The following is a 19,823-nucleotide window of genomic DNA, read 5'->3' as shown; positions in this document are numbered from 1 at the left end:
TATCTTTTGAATATAGTATGTCATGTGAAGGCAACAGTAACAACTCAGTCTCTGGAGCCAGATTGACTGGGTTTGATTTTTGATCTGTCTTTTACTGTAGATTCCCTGGAATCTCAGCTTCTGCAAAATGGGGGTAGTAATATCTTGAGTGCTGTGACAGTCAAATTAATTAAAATATATTAAGTACTTAGTGTAGGTACATCATACGGTTCAATAAATATTTGTTGTGACTTGTAAAATTAAAAAGTGTACTGTATTATGGTTATCTTTGTAGGATTATAGAGAAGGCCGTTTTTGACAGTGCTAAATATAGAAGAATTTCCTGTTAACTCCTCATTCCTTACCCTGCTTCATTTTTCTACATGGCACTTATTATTTGATGTTTTATGTTTATTAGTTTGTTTTCTCCTATTGAATTACAGCTGTGAGGGCAAGACCCTAGTTTTATTCACAGCTGTGTTCATTCTAGTGCTTAAAATAGTATCTGGTGTATAATATCCAGCAAATATTTGGTTAATGAGTAAATTAAGGTGCATACGGGCAACTAATGGTTTTTTAGGGGGTATCTGTTTGGTTTCAATGAGTTAACTGCTTTTTATAAGGGGAGCATATTTTGTATTGGCAAGGCTTCAGTGAATTTTTGTTGCCAAAGGCATCTAAAAACGTATGCTTCCTTTTGTTAAGCTATATGTGAAACAGAGCCTGAACAGCCCGTTCGACATTATCCATTATGGGTGAAAGTAGAAGGTGAAGTAGATCCAGAGCCAGTTTATATTCCAACACCTTCTGTCATTGAGCCTACGAAACCATTATTGTTGCCTCAGCCGGAAATTTCGTCTACTACTGTCAAGGGCAAACTGCTGACTGGAATTAAACCTGCACGATCATATACTCCCAAACCTAATCCTGTGGTAAGCCTAGAGTTTCATCTTTTTTTTTTTTTTTTTTAATTTTTTAAATTTAGTTTTAGGAAGAGGGGAAAGGAGGGAGAAAGAGAGGGACAGAAGCATCAGTGTGCAAGAGCAACATCAGTTGGTTGCCTCTTGTACCTGTTCTGACTGGGGACCAAACCTGCAACCCAGGCATATGCTGTGACTGGGAATTGAACCGTTGACTCTTCATTTTGTGGGACGATGACCAACCAACTGAGCCACACTGGTCGGGGCTGGAGTTTCATCTTACTGCAAGTTGCAAAAATCATTGTAAAGATGATGGGTTTCATCCAAATCTTCGGTTTGTATTTTGTGAATCATTTTTCTTTCAGGTAATATGCCTGTAAGCCGTCTTCTTTCTGATTTAATTGGTTTAGATGCTGGTACCTCAGTTTTCTGTTGGGGCACATGCCTAGGTTACCAGTGTGGTCCCCAGTCAGGGCATTTGCAGAAGGCAACCAGTCGATAGTTCTCTGTCAGTTGATGTTTCTCTCTCTCCCTTCTTATCTCTCTCTCTCTAAAAGCAATGGGATAAAAAAAAAAGTCCTCTGTTGAGGATTTAAGAAAAAACAAACTCTGATTCCTATATTGAGTAATTGAGATGTAGTACATGTTATTAGTAGAAAACCATTAAGAAAAAGCTTTAAAAAGTAACTCATCTTCTTAAAGCAAGAAGTAAAGTTCAAGATTTAAAAAAACAGTTGATATATTATGTCTATGTTAAGACTGATAGGTAAAAGAGCTGTTAAGCATTTCTGATTATTAACTCCATTTCAGTCTTCTCAGTTCATGTAATTGAAGAAAGATTCTTTAGTGCAGTGCTGTTTAGTGGGTCTCTGTATCAGTGCTGATTTAAGCTGTTACACCAGTCTGTGATAAAATAAGTACATACAGAAAATAAGAGTATATATTCAGAAACTTTTATAGTAAGTTGATAGTCATTTAAATCTATTAACATTAAAAAGTTAGGTTTGTGTTTTTCTAGTGACTTTGTATTTTACAAAGATATTAGTGTATATGAGACTGGTATTAAGAAATGTATTCTTCACCACAGATTATTTGAGAAACACTTCTCTGGTGTGATCTGAAATTTCTTTTTTTAAGATTTTATTTATTTATTTTTAGAGGAGAAGTAGGGGGAGAAAGAGGGAGAGAAACATCAGTGTGTGATTGTCTCTTGCACATACCCTACTGAGGACCTGGCCTGAAACCCAGGCATGTGTCCTGACTGGGAATCAAACCGGCAGCTCTTTGGTTTGCGGGCTGGCACTCAATCCACTGAACCACACTGAATCTGAAATTTCTTGATAGAGAATCTTACTCTTTCTGATTGCCCTTTCTAATTGTTCACAGATTCAACACATATGAACTGTATTTGTACTATTTAACTTTAAAGCTTTCTTTTTAAATTTCAGGTGTTGTAATAGAAAGGAAAATTAAACATCCTTTGCCTTTTTTAGAGTCTAGGAGGCAATACTTTTCTCTCCAGTATTTGGAATGTTTTGTTGTATGAAACTTACAGATTCGAGAAGAGGACAAGGATCCCGTCTACTTGTACTTTGAAAGTATGATGACTTGTGCCCGAGTTCGAGTATATGAACGAAAAAAGGAGGAACAGACACAGCTGTCACCATCCCCATCATTTCAGCAGCCTAGCTCATGTCATTCTAGTCCCAAGAACTATAGTGCAAAGGTGAATTACTTATTGCATAATTTTTCTTTTTAACTTCCAGTTTCCTCTTTCTGGTATTAAATTTTGCATTACTATCAGAATAATTTAGAGTAATTCTTGTGGGGCAGAGAAGGCTTACTTGATGTGTATATCAATGCACTTGTTTCTCTGTGTACCTATTCTAGAAAATAGTTTATCAGGGTTTTAAAAAGTATTACTCTTTTTAATGTTGGAGTAATTTTTTAAAGTTTAAACATTTCTAGTTTTAATTAATTTATTTATCTGTAGTTGTTAGGTTTTGCATCTTTTCACATTGGTGAAATTTCCAAATAACTGAAGCTTGGCCCATTAAACAGCCTATTTTTTCCTTCTTTACTAGAATATACTATAAAATACAATGTAATTTATTTTCTTAGTGACTCAGTCACTATGAAGAATATTACTGCAGAGCAAGTCTGCTTGTTTTTGTTAAGAGCTATAGAATATGATAGTGGTGCAGCAATGTAATAGAAGTGAAGCTGTTGCCAGTTAAATCTTTTTACTATGTCAGACTTTTTTAGAGATTTAATATTTATGTCTTAGTCTGTTGATACTAGATGTGTTGAATTGAAGTATTTCTGTGTTGTTCTTTTCTTCAGGAGCTTGATGCTGAACAGCAGCCCTTGAAACCAATTACTTGTGATCTGGAGGATGATCCTGATAAATCACAAGGTCAGTATGAAAGCTAGATCTTTTCAGTTCATAGTAATTATGTAGGTGTGGATTATAATAAATACGAGAGAAAACCAAAACTACCAACCCAGAATATGTTGACCTGTCCTGTTTCTAGCTTCTGCTAAAAATAAAGATGATAGATAAGTTTTTTCCTGTAATTTGGTTTATCTCCTGTTTTAAGAAATAAAATTCACTCATTGCTGTGGTATGTTGTCATAAGAGGCATTTAGGATGAGGTCAGTGATTTTCTTCATTTTTTAAAATTTTATTTTTCAATTGCAGTTTACATTTAATATTATTTTGTATATTTCAGGTGTACAGCATAGTGGTTAGACAATCATAGACTTTACAAAGTGTTTCTCCTGATATTTCTAGTACCCACCTGGCACCATACATAGATCTTACAATATTATTGACTGTATTCCCTATGCTGTACTTTATATCCTTGTGACTGTTTCATAACTACCAATTTATATTCTCTAATCCCTTCACTTTTTTTTTTACTTAACCCTCCAAGCCTTTTCCCTCTCTGCCATCAGTCTGTTTTTTGTATCTGAGTCCATTTCAATTTTTTGTTTATTTTGTTCTTTAAGAGTCCACATGTAAGTGAAATCATACGGTATTTGTCTTTCTCTGACTGACTTATTTCACTTTAGCATAATGCCTTTTAGGTCCGTCCATGCTGTTGGAAATGGTAAGGTTTCATTCTTTTTTAAAGCTGAGTAATATTCTATTGTAGATATGTATGTACCACAACCTTTTTATCCACTTGTCTGTGAATGGGCAACTGGGATACTTCCATGTCTTGGCTGTTGTAAATAACACTGTAGCGAGTATGTGGATGCACATACTTTTTTGAATTAGTGTTTTGGGTTTTTCAGATACAGACCCAGAGTGGAATTGCTGGGTCATAAGGCAGTTCCATTTTTAATATTTTGAGGAACCTCCATACTGTTTTCCACAGTGGCTGCATCAGTCTGTATTGCCACCAGCACATCCTTACCAACACTTGTTGTTTGTTGATATATTGATAATAACCATTCCGCCAGGTGTGAGGTGATATCTCATTGTGGTTTTACTTGCATTTCTATGACAATTAATGACATTGAGCCTTTTTTCATGTGTCTATTGGCCATCTGTATATCATTTTTGGAGAAGTGTCTGTTTAGGTCCTCCGCTCGTATTTTATTTTTTTATTTTATTTTTTTGGTATTGAGTCGTATGAGTTCCTTATATACAGGGTGGGACAAAAGTAGGTTTATTGTTGTGAGTACGTCGTGTTGTGAAACACAGAATTTATTCTTTTTTGTTTGTTTGTTTAAAGATTTTATTTATTCTCAGAGAGAGGGGAAGGGAGGGAGAGAGGGAGAGAAACATCGCTGTGTGGTTGCCTCTTGCATGCCCCCAACTGGGCACCCAACCCACAACCCAGGACGTGCCCTGACTGGGAATCAAATCAGTGGCCCTTTGGTTCACAGGTCGGCACTCAGTCCACTGAGCCACACCAGCCAGGGCTTATTCTTGAATTATTATTTATTTATTATTTTCCATACCAACAACTGTAAACCTGCTTTTGCCCCACTCTGTATTTTGGCTATTAACCCCTTATTGGATGTATCATTGGTGAATATCTTCTTTCAGTAAAAGGCAAAATATTTATATGATCTGAAGAGAAACCAGAGTATATTATCTTCTTTCATTCAGCAGGTTGTCTTTTTATTTTGTTGGTAGTTTACTTTGCTGTTCAAAAGTTTTTTAGCTTGATGTAGGCTTATTTATTTTTTCTTTTGCTTCCCTTGCCCAAGGAGATATGTCAGAAAAAAATAATATTAATGGAAATGTCAGGTTTTACTGTGTATGTTTTCTTCAAGGAATTTTATGGTTTAGAATCTTATATTTAAATCTTTAATACATTCTGAGTTTATTTTTGCATATGGCGTAAGAAGGTGGTCTAGTTTCATTTTTTTTCACCGTAACTGTTCAAATTTACCCAAACTGTTATTGAGTACACTGTCTTTACCTCATTGTATGTACTTGTCTCCTTTGTCAAATATTACTTGCTTGTATAGGCATGGTTTTATTTCTGGGCTTTCTATTTTCCTTTGATTCATGTGTCTGTTTAATGCCAGTACCATGCTATTTTGATTTCTCTAGATTTGTATAGTTTGATATCAGGTAGTATGATATTTCCAACTTTGTTCTTCCTCAAGATTACTGTGGTTCCATATAAATTTTTGGATAATTAGCTCTGGTTCTGTGAAAAATGCCATTGGTATTTTGATAGGAATTATGTTGAATCTATAGATTGCTTTGGGTAGTATGGACATTTTAATGATGGTAATTTTTTTATCCATGAACATAGTATATGCTCCATTTATCAGTATCTTCAATTTTTTCTTCAGTGTCTTATAATTGTCTGAGCATCGGTCTTTTACCTACTTGGTTACATTTATTCCTAGCTATCTTATTTATTTATAAATATTTTATTTACTTATTTTTAGAGGGGAAGGGAGGGAGAACGAGAGGGAGAGAAACATCAGTGTGTGGTTGCCTCTCGCACACTCCCATCTGAGGACCCAGCCCCTAATCAAGACATATGCCCTGACTGGGAATTGAACTGGCAACTCTGGTTCTCAGGCTGGCACTCTATCCACTGAGCCACACTAGCCAGGGCCTTTTTATTTTTTTTATTTTTTATTTTTTTAGGCATTTTTTCTTAGAAAAATGATTTTTCTAAGAAAAAACATGATTTTCTTAGTTTCCCTTTCTGATAGTTCATTATTGGTGTATAAAAATGCAACCGATTTCTGAATTTTTGGGGGGGTCCGTGTATCCTGCTATTTTACTTACCAGTTTATCAGTTCTGGTAGGTTTTTTTGGTGGAATCTGTATGGTTCCCTTTACACAGGATCATGTCATTTGCAAATAATGACAGTTTCACTTCTTCCTTTCCAATTTGGATGCCTTTTATTTCTTTTCCTTGTGTGATTGCTATGGCTAGGACTTCAACACTGTCGAATAAGAGTGGTAGAAATAGACATTCCTGTCTTGTTAGTGATTTTCTTTTTTAAACTACTTTTCAAACCTCAATCCACATTGGTATCATTAGCTGTTGAAATTTTCCCTCAGGTTCTCAGTAGCTGCTGTTGTTGGAAAAATGTAAAGGGAGAAAGGAAGGAATATCACTGATTTATCTAGCAGAGGCTACTGCCAAATTTGATGAGAGGTAATGTCTAGGGAGTTAACTATTTGTTTTTGGTTTTGTTTCCTAACACTTTAGACAGTTAAGCAGCAGTGGTTTCCAACTTTTAAAAAAAAATGGCATTATACACACAAAAAAGGTAAAAATGTTTTTATAGCACACTGAGGTAAACTGAGGACTCTGCTGGGCAGGATCTATATCCTGACATACCTGTAACTGTAGAACTTTGGTTGAGGGGCTCTGCTGTAAAAGTTTAGGTTCTAATGAAATGGACATCTAGTTAACGTGTTGCCATGAATATAAAACATGGTGAGTTGAGTGATTGTGCACACAGTGTGGAAGTGGAGCAATCATATCTAGATGTACAAAAGTAATTCAGAAGTAAAAATACAGAGTGATTCAAAAGTGTTTCCAGTAGAAATTAGAAGTACGGTGCAGTATTTAAAAAAACCAAAACACTATCTGTCTTGCTATTTTTTAGGATTGACTGCCTATCACATGTTACAGAACATCTGGCGAGTATCTTTGCTTTGCCTATATGGGTAGCAGAACACTAAACTACTGAGTAAGCTTTAACCTTGCTTTTATAGGTTATGCTTTGTTTGCAAGATAACACTTTCTCATGTAATATTTATGAATTTTTAGAGCAGTCTTAAGTGGAACTCCCTTTTTATTAGAAAGCCTAGGTTGCAGGTAGTGAGGACTATTATCATCTGATTCTCTTGAATCTTTCTTTTTCCTGGAAAACTCCCAAATTATGAGTGTTAAATGATTACTGAAAATATATGGGAATGGGACCCTGGGCAGCTGTCACATTTTTGTACGCCTGACATTTTTCTGAGATCTTAGGGAAAGTATTTCAAAGTTGAGTATAAAATGCTGTGATGCAGAAATATCTTTCAATTCTTTATCAGAAAAGAGCTGGAAGTCTTCCTGTAACGAAGGGGAATCCTCTTCTACCTCCTATGTGCATCAGAGGTCACCTGGTGGTCCCACCAAACTGATAGAAATCATCTCAGACTGCAACTGGGAGGAGGATAGGAACAAGATTTTGAGCATCTTATCTCAGCACATCAATAGCAACATGCCACAATCACTTAAGGTGGGCAGCTTCATCATTGAGTTGGCTTCTCAGCGAAAGAGCCGGGGTGAGAAGAACCCCCCTGTTTATTCTTCTCGTGTGAAAATCTCTATGCCATCATGTCAAGACCAAGATGATATGGCTGAGAAATCTGGATCAGAGACTCCTGATGGTCCATTATCCCCTGGGAAAATGGATGATATCTCTCCTGTGCAGACAGATGCCCTGGATTCAGTGAGGGAGAGATTACATGGAGGCAAAGGTCTGCCCTTTTATGCAGGGCTTTCTCCTGCAGGAAAGCTTGTGGCCTATAAACGTAAACCCAGTTCAAGCACATCTGGGCTTATCCAGGTGAGAATTATCTTTAATCTGGGTGCAGCAACTTTTTGTATTTAGGTAACATCTTTATTTTTCAGAGCCCTTTGTGGGCCTTATATCATTTATCTTCACATTTCCTGGGAACTGGGTAACAAAATCATTATCTCTTTTTGTAATAGGCCTAGGTTAGATTCATACCTAGACTGAAGTTTTAGCACATTTGTAAACAAATGTAGAGCCTAGTCTTCTCAGAAAATTGTTACTCTTAAACTTCATTATCTGGGCTCTAGTGATACTTTGTAAACCAAGTGAGGATAGTGAGGAGTTCAGGTTAGTTCTTGGGATTATTAGCAGAAAGCTTTCAAAATAAAACAAGGTGAAATTGATTTTAAAATAGGCAGTATATGTTTGGAAAATGGCAGAAAATTTTAATTTAGTAAGGTGTTACTCAAAAACATAAAATTTTAAAAAATGAGCCATAGTTTCTTAAGTATTTTTTCTTTACATGGTTTGTAGGGTTTTTGCCAGTATAATCATTGTTGTAGGACAAATATCTCTATCCTTACTGTTCAGTAATTCAGGCAGTAAAATTAACCTGGCATGTAGAAAATCCTTTGGAAAGAGAAGTTCTGAATTAAAATGTAATCATAATCAAAAAGGTTTTCTCCTCTTGCTCAGAGACATCAAATGTACTTTTATATCCACATAGCAAATGTGTGGATGTGTCAGACATTATTGCTGAGGTTACTTGACTTTATTAGCTTGATCACTGCTCTGGGCTAAGAACTATACCAATGATAATATGGACGATCTACTTAGCTAAAAATCTTTTTATTGCAGTTTATTTTTGGTGGTTTTATATAACTGCTTCTGTTGCTATTTCTTAAAGTCTTTAATGATGATGAGAACAGTGGTTTCTCTTTATTTATTAACTGATACTTTGAGAGCAGAGACTTATCTGAGATAATTTCTTGAGAGACTAGTCTCTCTGAAATACAGGCACAGAAATTTTGTGTTCTTTTCTCCTGTCTGGGACTCAGAGAACCACCATAAAATGTGAATTTGCATAAGCAGCCAGGGTACTCTGTAGTTTTGGGGAAGCTGCTGAGTAGTCTTCAGAGCAAGTCCCAAAGAAGCAGATTAGGGATATCTGATCTGGACACCACAGGGCCTGAAAAACTGTGAAGTTAAGTTTACTTCAAGATGGAATGATAGCATTTTTTATACCAAACAAGGGCAAAGACATTGCTGATCTGTCTGGGAATAAACACAATTTTACTTAAGTAGCAAAGAGTAATTAAGTTTGTGTCTTTGAAGAGAGAGTAGCTTGGCAGTAACGATTCTCCTCAACAGTTCTTTATTAATTTGGAGAATTTGAGCTTCTCCACCTCACTCTACGCCCTCTTCTTTTTAAGTGATGTAAAGGAGAAACAAAAAAGGAATGTCTTCTTTAGTCATCCAGCATTATGACTTAGAGAACATGGGCAAGAAACTTGGGAAGTTTTTGTTTCTTTTTTTTAAAGAAACTATTCTGCTGCCCAAAGTAGGCAGTCTGTAAACTCAGGCTGTAGAGAAAAATTCTTTACTTCCTTCATTGATTTTCTTTCAAGAATTTACAGTGAGTTTTTACTAGTGTTTATCTTGAGCCTGAGTTTTATCTAAGAGATGAAGAAAACACCTGCAAAGTTGAATTTTTAGAAACTGAAAATGGAGGTGACTTTGTAACTTAGCTTATTGTAGACTTACTGAATATTTCCAAGATGTGGAAGATAGTTTGAAAGGACCCTTGTGAAAGGGCTTTGTTGTTCCTCTCTGATCTCATCAGAGAAATTCTGGAGAACACAGTCATTCCCCCCCCCGCCCCCCCTGTGATTGTTAGTAACTTAACCAGAATTGCTTATTGACAAATAAAACAATTGGATGATTCCTTAGATTTGACGGTCTTTTACATTTCTAGGATGCAAATATGATGAATTTTTAAGATTCTCTGTTTCCAAATTACCAAAATGAAAGCTTAGGTCAGGATATCAGATGATGGCATTTTCTTTTCACCTCTTAAGTACTCAGATTATACTAAATGGGAAAAGTCCATTTTTTCCCCTTTAAATCTGAAAAATAGACTTTTAAAACCTTGTAAAAATGAAACCCCTGTCAAGGGAGATGAGTTAGCAAGAGAATTTTATCTTTACAGAATTTCTCTTTGCCACTTGTTTCAGGTTAATGGTAAGAGTTACCCGCAGGCTAAGTTGCTATTGGGACAGATGGGGGCATTGCATCCAGCCAATAGGCTAGCTGCTTATATCACAGGCAGGTTGCGACCCTCAGTCCTGGACCTCTCAACCCTCAGTACTGTCATCTCCAAGGTAGCATCCAATGCCAAGGTGGCTGCATCCAGGAAACCTCGTACCCTGTTGCCTTCAACATCCAATTCCAAAATGGCATCCTCCTCCGGCACTACAACAAATCGCCCTGGGAAGAATCTGAAGGCATTTGTCCCAGCAAAAAGACCAATTGGTAAGTTGGGGGAGAGAGAGAGAGATACATATGTTTTGGAAAGGCATGTGACTTGGTGCTGGGCCAGTGGATACGGTATGGAGGTTGTAAAAATAAGACAAAGAATTTGGCATTATTCTTACTCTCAATGTCTATCTTGCTCAAAAAAAATTTTTTTTTAAACTTTTTGGGAACTCTTCTGATCACCTGTAATATTAGATGAATTGAACTCGTTAGTTTAACAGTTATTTCCCAGACTTTTAGACTTTTAATGTAGAGAAGAATTAGATTTTAAATTTTTTTAATTTTAATTTTAAAAAGGGAAGATAATATTCTTAAATACTTTTCCTAATTTAATATGAGGACTGGTACCAATCATATATGTATCTGCCTTGAACTTAGGAAATCGTAGAGCAAGCAGAATCAAAGTGGGTTGAGTTAGTATAGGCTTAAAGTATAGGTGGCTCTTGTAAAGCATGATTTTGGAAACATTGCTTTATTCTATTCATCCCTGTTCTGTGAATGAAAAACCTATTTTGCTTAACATTTTAGTGCTAGAGCCTATAATAAGTTACTTTCTTGAAAGCATTTGTGTTTTAGCATTGAGAGGATATATGGTTGGTTTATTGAATTTCTCTTTGTGGTGTTTTAAATCTTCTGGAATGTTAAGTTAAATTGTCAATTACTGTATTTTTTCCTCTAATAGAAAATTGAAGTCTCTGGCTGAATGCTGGAGTTGTGTGAAGATGGAGCGATAGGCATTGTTTGCCTTAAAAAGAACCCATTTTACCTCTTTTTTTAGAAGTAGTGGTAACGAACTATAGAAATGATCCCTGAAAGTATAGTCTTTAAAATTAGTGGTGATTTTAAAAATAAACAGTCTTATTCTGCCCTCTCACGAAAAATGTCTTCATACAGTTTAGAAATACATAAAACTTAACTGTCTCATAAGAAGACTGCAATAAAGAGGTGTAGAGGTGCTGGGACAGGTAGAGGAAGTGGTAGAAATAAGTTTTAAAATTAGGGGGGAAAAATCTCATTACTTTATCTGTTAGAAGTTGTGTGCTGCTTTATTGTCTTTTTAGTGTCCTGGCAATTTGGCTCTATTGTGTAGATAAAGATTTTTAGTAGGGATACTCAATTTTAATCCCGTTCTTGTTAAAATATGAAGTTTGGTGTGAGTTGAGGGAAGTGTTGGTTTCTGTATATGGAAATTGACACGTATGATGCAGGTAGGTAGTACCAGTTAGTACCTGTAAGAAATTGATCCAGTGGTGCACACAATAAATGTTGGTTAACACAATCACTAAGAGGATAAGATATGAGAACTGAAGATTTTTGACCTGCAAATTTTTATTTGCAGCGGCTCGACCCTCTCCTGGTGGTGTGTTCACACAGTTTGTGATGAGTAAAGTTGGAGCCCTGCAGCAGAAGATACCTGGAGTTAGCACACCCCAACCCCTAACAGGGCCACAGAAGTTCAGTATCAGACCTTCTCCAGTAATGGTCGTCACACCTGTGGTTTCTTCTGAGGCAGTCCAGGTGTGCAGCCCTGTGACTGCTGCTGTCACTACTACCACCCCTCAAGTATTTTTAGAGAATGTTACTGCTGTGACACCTATGACTGCTATTTCTGACATGGGAACTAAAGAAACTACTTATCCTTCTGGTGCCACCACTGCAGGGGTTGTTGAGGTCTCTGAAACTAATACCAGCACCCCTGTAACATCTCCCCAGTCTACAGCCACTGTGAACCTTATCAAAACGACTGGGATAACTACCCCTGTGGCTTCAGTTACTTTTCCTAAGTCTTTGGTAACATCTCCTCCAACCATAACTCTTCCTGTTGCTTCCACTGCCTCCACCTCCATAGTCGTGGTGACCACAGCTGCATCTTCCTCCATGGTGACCACACCAACTTCATCTCTTGGCTCTGTTCCCATTATACTCTCAGGAATTGATGGGAGTCCACCAGTGAGCCAGAGACCAGGTAAGGCCTAGATGTTACTAGCTGGTTTACTATACAGCTGTTTATATAACTTTATGGTTGTGATAGGACTATAGATATATCAGGGTAACAATGTAGGTGTAGGTGTTTCTGCTATAACATGATACATGTATTCCTGAAAATCTTTGCATTCTGCAAAACAACACTAAAAACAATAGAGCTCATGGTTAATACAGGGTTAGGACAAATCACTGAAAAATGTATACAACTTTGTTACTAGAGCAATATTAAAAACCATAAATGGTATATTGGAAATAAATTGAACAGCTTTGACAGATGGTTTAGTGGGGCTGGAGATTACTTCAAGATAATAAAAATACTCAGAAACATAAGAATGGAAATGGTAGCTGAAGGGTACAGAAATAATTCATATGAGAGTGGAGCTGTGAGCCAGGAGAGCAGCTATTAAGATGGACACAGGGAGAAGTGCAGTGTGTTGTGTACTGAGAGCTAGGGATGCGCATCTCTGAGAAGAGCACCCACATGTAGGGACACTCCATTTTTGGGGGTGGGTTGGTGCATATTTTTCATTAAAAAAAGATTGCAGGCTTCTGCTCATGCTGCAGTCAAGCTGAAGGTACCTTGTTGTCTTTGCTGAAGGTTAAATTTCTAGGTCCCCTTGCCTAGTAAATAATCACTTGTGAATCAGTCCAACTCCCGTATATTATTGATGTTGTTCTACTTAAGTATTATACATGAACTAATAGAAATAGAAATAGGGAGGCATATTTCTTTGCTTAGGACTCTAATATTTTATGTTTATCAACTTTGTAGTTAAAAAAGCTTCCTTGTTGGCTGAGGTTAAGTGAATTTGAAATAGGAATATTTTAGACTTTGGTAATTCTCTATTTTAATTTAACCAACTAAAGAAAGTAGTTTTCTCAGTGTACTCAGAGAGGAATTACTGTGGAAAGAGAGAGACTTTGTGGGCTTTAAGGGGAAATAAATAGCCAACAGCAGTTCTTTCTTGGTTATTGATACTTATACTACTAAGTACTTTTGCCTTTAGTGACATGGTCCAAATCCCTGTTGATATTTTAGGAAAGAAGTGACTTGGGAGTTAGTTTATAAGTTGAAGTTCTGTTGAAAGGAAAAGGAATCACAATATTAAATGTGTTTGTATTCTACTTCTCCCCCTAATGAGCGCATAAAAATGGTTAGTTTAGTATATCACTTTGGAAATGAGATTGTTGATGAAGCTGCTTTTTTGATTTACTATTGAATCTCAAGATTTACTCTATTTTCCCATGTATATGCGCTCTTGTGCATAATGTGTGCCCATGTTTGCTGCTCATTATACACAGGACTATTATATCCATGGCATGTAATCATCATACCTATGTATAATGCACACCCTTACTTTTCTCTCAAAATTTTGGGCAAAAAGTGGGCATTATACATGGCATAATATGGGCGTATGTTTTCTAAACCATAGTGATTCTAACCTTTCTTTATATTTTTAGTTCTGTCATGAAATTATAGTCATTGAGCTTTTTGTAATTCATTGTTTTTCTAATTTTAGTTACTCATACATTCATGTATGTTGCTGTCATTCCTATTTGTACTATATTGACTTAATTTTTTTATTTAAATCAACTAATTTGTTTACTTAAGTTTATTTTTAAAAGGAGCAATCTTACTGTAATTGGAAACCAACATTCCTTGCTAAAATAGAGGTTAACCCTATAAATAAATGCACTGGAAACAAATTCTAGCCAGCTACTATAATGTGTTTTTAGCATGTGGTCTTCTCTCTGTTCATGTAGAAAGCTAGAAAATGCTGGCATAATGTTAAAGACATAGCATCAGAGTCTGGTACTTTTGTATAAAATCAAAAGATTAAGTTTGAAAAGGAAATTACTTTTCGACAATGTGATGTTATTTTATATTCATACACCACCTAAAACCTATCATCTTCTCTAATACCACTTGAGTAAATACTAATGTTAACAGATTTTCTAATCTGCTTATTTACAAATGTAGCTAACTCAGATAACTGTTACGTCTAAGGAAGTGTGTAATTTTGTTCTAGGTTCACAGAGAGTCTAAACTCAGGCATTTAGATAGGTGTGCTTTTTCATTTACCTTCCCTTCTTTTTTCTCTTTCTCCTTCCACATTTCAATAAACAATGCTGTTAACATGTGTATTAAAGGCTGCTTTTAGTCTCGGAGTAATTTAATTTCAAATCACTTTCTAAAACTAAATAGAAATGTTAAGGAAATTAATGCTTTATCATGTTTTTTAATTCACATAAAATAGGTGAATTTTTTTTTTTGTACGCTATTTTTTCATAAACATTTTGGTGGTTGTGTTTTATTTCATTTTCAAGAGAAGTCATGGATCCTCTATATATACTTTGTGATGTAAATGTTAAGAAAATGACTTTCTTTCTTCATCTCTTTCTCTTTCTTTTTTAAAATTTATTTTTGGAGAGAGGAAGGGAAGGAGAAAGAGAAGGAGAGAAACATCAGTGTGTGGTTGCCCCTCCCATGCCCCCAACTGGGGACCTGACCCTCAACCCAGGCATGTACCCTGACTGGGAATCACACCGGTGACCCTTTGGTTCACAGGCCCATGCTCAATCCACTGTGCTACACCAACCAGGGCAGGAACATGACTTTCTTTTAGAAATTCGGTATGTTTCATGGGCAGAGTGGTTATCAGATAGAGTATTATATCTTAAACTAAATCTTTATGTTGTTTGGTTTGTTGATTTTTCTATTATTTAATGACAAAGTAATGAAAAGATTTATTAATAATGTTAGATAATTCCACTATCTGAATGGTAATGTTAGGCCAGTTTCATTCATGCTTATTATTATTATTATTCCTACCTCTTTATCTCCATGGCCAAAAATCTATCTGTAGATTATTTACATATTTTTTTCCATGTCTTTAGTATTTCTGAAATCTCTTCCAAGCATTAAAGTGCATCTTTAGGTACTATTAAGGTTTTAAATCTCTTAATTCACATCTTCTGGATTAAGTTTTTGCTTTTTCTGTTTGTTTTAAAACTATCTTTTGCCTCTTCCTAACCAGGCTTTATTTCCCTGCTACTTTGATGTCTCTTAATTTCATTCCATTTTGGGGGGGTATGTATTTTTTTCTTTATGAAAAATAATTTTCACAAATCTTTACACTTTTCTTATTTGACAGTGAATTTTAAAAGCCAAGAAATTTTTTATACTTCATGATTTTTAGTCCTTGGCTTTATCTTATTTGAATATGACGTGTGAAACTAAGTCATAAATCCAGTAAGTGTTAACAGCCTGAATTTTAAAGTTGAAGAGAATTTTATCATGAATGATCTCTTTAGCTTTAATGACAATCCAGATTTAGAGGCCTACTCATGTTTTACATTAGGTAGCATTATCTTTTTAAATGCACCTCCTGACAATTGATGCTTTCTTTTTTTTAATCAGCCTAAATGTAAGGCTCTGTAATGTCTGGTTAATATTTAGGTTTAAGATAAATTGTTGTCAACCAAAGGACTATTAAATAGTGTGTCCAAGATGTATAGGATTTCACCAATTTTATATTCAAATCAGAAGTTATTTGTAGCATGGTCAGATCCTATGTCATAATTTTTTTCCTACACGTATTAAAAGGAAATTCTGATAATATGTTTCTATTTCCTGTTTTTCAGAAAATGCCCCTCAGATTCCAGTTGCTACTCCGCAGGTTTCTCCTAACCCAGTGAAACGTGCCGGACCTCGATTATTGTTGATTCCAGTGCATCAGGGTTCCCCTACTCTTAGACCTGTCTCAAACACACAACTTCCAGGACATCGGATGGTTTTGCAGCCTATTAGGAGCCCAAGTGGAATGAACCTTTTCAGGCACCCTAATGGGCAGATTGTCCAGCTCCTCCCTTTACATCAGCTTCGAAGCTCTAATACCCAGCCCAACTTACAGCCTGTCATGTTTCGGAACCCAGGTATAAAATTGGAGATCATTTTATGAGTTTTTCTTCTGTTGAGTTATTTGGCCATATGATATGTTAATACACCAGGTTTGGTCCTCTTAGTCTTTTAAAGTCACATGTCCAAAAAAGGAAAGCATAACTTGGAAGTCTTGATATGGGCAATGGTGATTTAAAGTTTTCTTTTTCTTACCAGGGTCTGTGATGGGAATCCGGTTACCCACTCCTTCCAAGCCTTCAGAGACTCCACCATCTACTGCTTCATCCTCTACTTACTCTGTTATGAGTCCTGTAATTCAGGCTGTTGGGTCTTCTCCAGCAGTGAATGTTATCACTCAGGCACCACCATTGCTTTCTTCTGGACCTAGCTTTGTGTCTCAGTCTGGTACATTGACCCTGAGGATTTCCCCTCCTGAACCAAGCTTTGCAAGTAAAACAGGCTCTGAAACCAAAATAACTTACAGCTCAGGAGGGCAGCCTGTTGGTACAGCCAGCCTCATTCCTCTCCAGTCTGGTAGTTTTGCCTTGTTGCAGCTTCCAGGACAAAAGCCTGTTCCCAGCTCCATTCTTCAACATGTAGCTTCTCTTCAGATGAAGAGAGAGTCCCAAAATGCAGACCAGAAAGATGGAACAAGCTTTTTAAAAAGAGAACAGGAAACTAAGAAGTCTCTGCAGTCAGAAGGAGAAGCTATAGACTCTGAGGCTAATGTAATAAAGCAAAACTCAGGAACAACTGCCTCAGAAGAAACCCTGAATGATTCCTTGGAAGATGGGGGTGATCATTTAGATGAAGAATCTCTTGCAGAAGAAGGTCCTGTTAAGCCTTCTGAGCACTCCTGTATCACTGGGTCACATACAAGTGAAGACTATAAAGATGTCAGTGAAGATGGGATTGGGAATCATAACAGTTCCAAAGAAAAACTGACTCTTCTAGATGTTAAGACCATTTCTGAAAGAGCCTGTAATATGACAGTCCAAAGTATAAGTAATGTGCAGCCCAAAAAACTTGGTAATGTGAAAGTGGAACAGCACAGTTTAGAGGAAAAATCAAATACATTTCCAACCATCTCTAAGGAAGACTGTAAACTTGAATTATCAGGGAGTATAGTTGTGGAGGAGCATCAGTGTAATCCACAGCCAGAGGCCAAGGAGAAGGGACATGGAGACTCTCTAATGGACAGTCTTAGGGAGAGATGGAGAAAACACCTGAAGGGCCCTTTGACCCAAAAATGTGTTGGAACTTCACAAGAGTGCAAGAAAGAGGCAGATGAACAGTTAATTAAAGAAAGAAAGAATTGTCGGGAAAATTCAGATGTGTTTCAACAAGAACAACACATCTCTGATTTACTTGGAAAGAGTGGAACTACTGAGAATACCAGAGTTTTAAAAACTGAATGTGATTCTTGGAGTAGGATTTCTAGTTCTGCAGCCTTCTCCATTGTTCCTAGGAGAGCTACAAAAGGGAGCAGAGGGGAAGGACATTTTCAAGGTCACTTACTGCTATCAAGAGAACAGATAGAACCAAAGCAAGAGAAGAAGGGTGGGAGAAGCAGTGCTGACTTCAGTGTTTTGGATTTGGAAGACGACGACGACGAAGATGAGAATGAGAAAACCGATGATTCTATTGATGAGATTGTGGATGTTGTTTCTGACTACCAGAGTGAGGAGGTTGATGATGTAGAAAAGGTGGTGAGCCCATTTTTGTTGTGACTGAAACCTCAAGGATTTAAATGATTTATTAGAGACAGTAGCTTTTCAGAAGATCACTAAGACCTTTATACATTCAATTGGATGCCTAGATTTAGATCATGACTAAATGACTGTAGTTTTAGGCTGTGTCAGTCAGGTAACATTTATTGAGCTTATATTGTTCTTTGAGACTTGTCTGATATTTTGGAAAGGTTGACGTAAGCTTTTGGGGAATAGATATTTTAGATTCCCTATCAAGTTAGGTTTAAAAAAAAGATCCTGAAACCACTGCTCCCATTTGATTCCAATTAGTTTTTTAAAAAATTTTCTGTATAAAGTGATTCTAGCTTACCTGGTAGATGTAGAAGAAACAGGGAATGGGTGTCCTTAGAACTGGGGGAGAATTTACCTACCTCAATTTAGAGAGATGTTCTTTTTGGAGAATGGAAAATACCATTTAATATTTTAATATGATCGTGCCTTAAGTTGCTCTTTAATTATCTCCTAAAATTAAATACTTTTTTAGAATTTATATCCTGAACTTTGGTTGTCTTCCTTTGAAATATGATGTTTATAATTTATTTTTCTGAAGTAATTTTTGTAGGCTTCCTATATAGGGTTGTATTTACTCAACTAAGTAACTGAGAGTCAGGTATGCTATAGAGCAGGAGTTGGGCAAACTTTTTTTTTTATAAAGGGCCAGATTATAAATATTTTAGACTTATAGGCTAGATGGCTTGCTGTTGGAACTACTCAATAGCTGTTGTGTCATGAAAGCAATTATAAACAGCAATAAGTGAATAAGTGTAGTAGCTGTATTCCAGTAAAACTTTATTTACCAAAACAGGTGGTGCGCTGTTGTTTGCTGACCCCTGATAGGGGTTCTGGTGTAAATTGTAAGGAGTAAATTGTATACTTTGCTGGTGGTGGAATACCCTAAAATCTCAATGGAGTCCCTTTCTTCAGGACCAGATAACATGGGCCTCTGTACTCATTGTCATGCAGTGGGCTGTTACAGAATCTCACTTCTTAATTTCATTCAGACTTTGTGTTACCTGGTCCTTCTGTGTTAACACTTAACCACCTTATACAGATAAAACATAACAAAAAGACTAGTATTTTAAAACTAATATGTTTTAAGTATTTTAATGTTTTTGTGTTGGTTATTTCTGTAACCTCAGTTGTCTCATTTATAAAATGAGTATTTAGCTCTAAAATTGGATGATTCTATAGCATATGCCTTACATTCTAACTCTAGCCTAGTCTTTTTTGAGGACAGACATATGTACGTAGCTGAAGAATCTGAATTCACTGAGTTTGGGAGTTAGATTGCATATCTTGTGCTTTTTGCAGTCTCCCATTGTAAATCAGCCTGGGTAAGCATAAGAAAAACAGTCCAACTTTAAAACCAGTGAAACTGTTGCTATCGTAAAACTGACTTAATAGAACCATTAGAGTATTTTAATTATACAGGGTGGCATTGCTTAAATTTCCTAAAAGGGAATCTGACATACGGGGTACACTGACCTTTTTAAAAATAAGAACATTATATTAAAAGAGTTCTAAAATCTAAATTCTACATCTACATTTAATGGTATTTATGTATGTTTATACACCTGCGATATCTTCATGCTTGTGATTAGCATTATGTTGGAATAGTGTAAGGAAAGTTGTGAATAACCTCTTTAATTTAAACCTTCCATTGTGAAGCTTATTCGATATTATTTACAAAGCCTGAGGTTAAAGCTATGAAGTAGGCAGACATTCTTCAGTTTAAATATTATAAAGCTT

The 19,823-nt window shown here is 36.2% G+C and overlaps 1 protein-coding gene across 6 annotated transcripts in view; it reads left to right on the top strand.

Annotated features, from left to right (window-relative positions):
* The window catches only part of MGA (MAX dimerization protein MGA), a 148,383-nt gene that overhangs the window by 115,663 nt on the left and 12,897 nt on the right, over positions 1–19,823 (top strand). The window contains exons 10-17 of one of the 6 annotated variants that reach the window (XM_054565560.1): positions 685–911; positions 2,455–2,625; positions 3,243–3,315; positions 7,435–7,952; positions 10,136–10,433; positions 11,776–12,402; positions 16,068–16,358; positions 16,540–18,029. In XM_054565560.1, the coding sequence (XP_054421535.1) occupies positions 685–911; positions 2,455–2,625; positions 3,243–3,315; positions 7,435–7,952; positions 10,136–10,433; positions 11,776–12,402; positions 16,068–16,358; positions 16,540–18,029 (3,695 nt within the window). Of the gene's footprint in view, positions 1–684; positions 912–2,454; positions 2,626–3,242; positions 3,316–7,434; positions 7,953–10,135; positions 10,434–11,775; positions 12,403–16,067; positions 16,359–16,539; positions 18,033–19,823 lie in introns of those variants that run through there. The other 5 variants (XM_054565559.1, XM_054565563.1, XM_054565564.1 and 2 more) reach the window with 5 other exon arrangements.

This window comes from Pteronotus mesoamericanus, unplaced genomic scaffold (assembly GCF_021234165.1).
Source record: "Pteronotus mesoamericanus isolate MK-2021 breed Mesoamerican mustached bat unplaced genomic scaffold, CSHL_Meso_final contig_164, whole genome shotgun sequence".
In the NCBI taxonomy this organism is placed as follows: Eukaryota; Metazoa; Chordata; class Mammalia; order Chiroptera; family Mormoopidae; genus Pteronotus; species Pteronotus mesoamericanus.
Note: the sequence above shows the minus strand (reverse complement) of the source record. Positions and strands in the feature narration are given on the sequence as shown.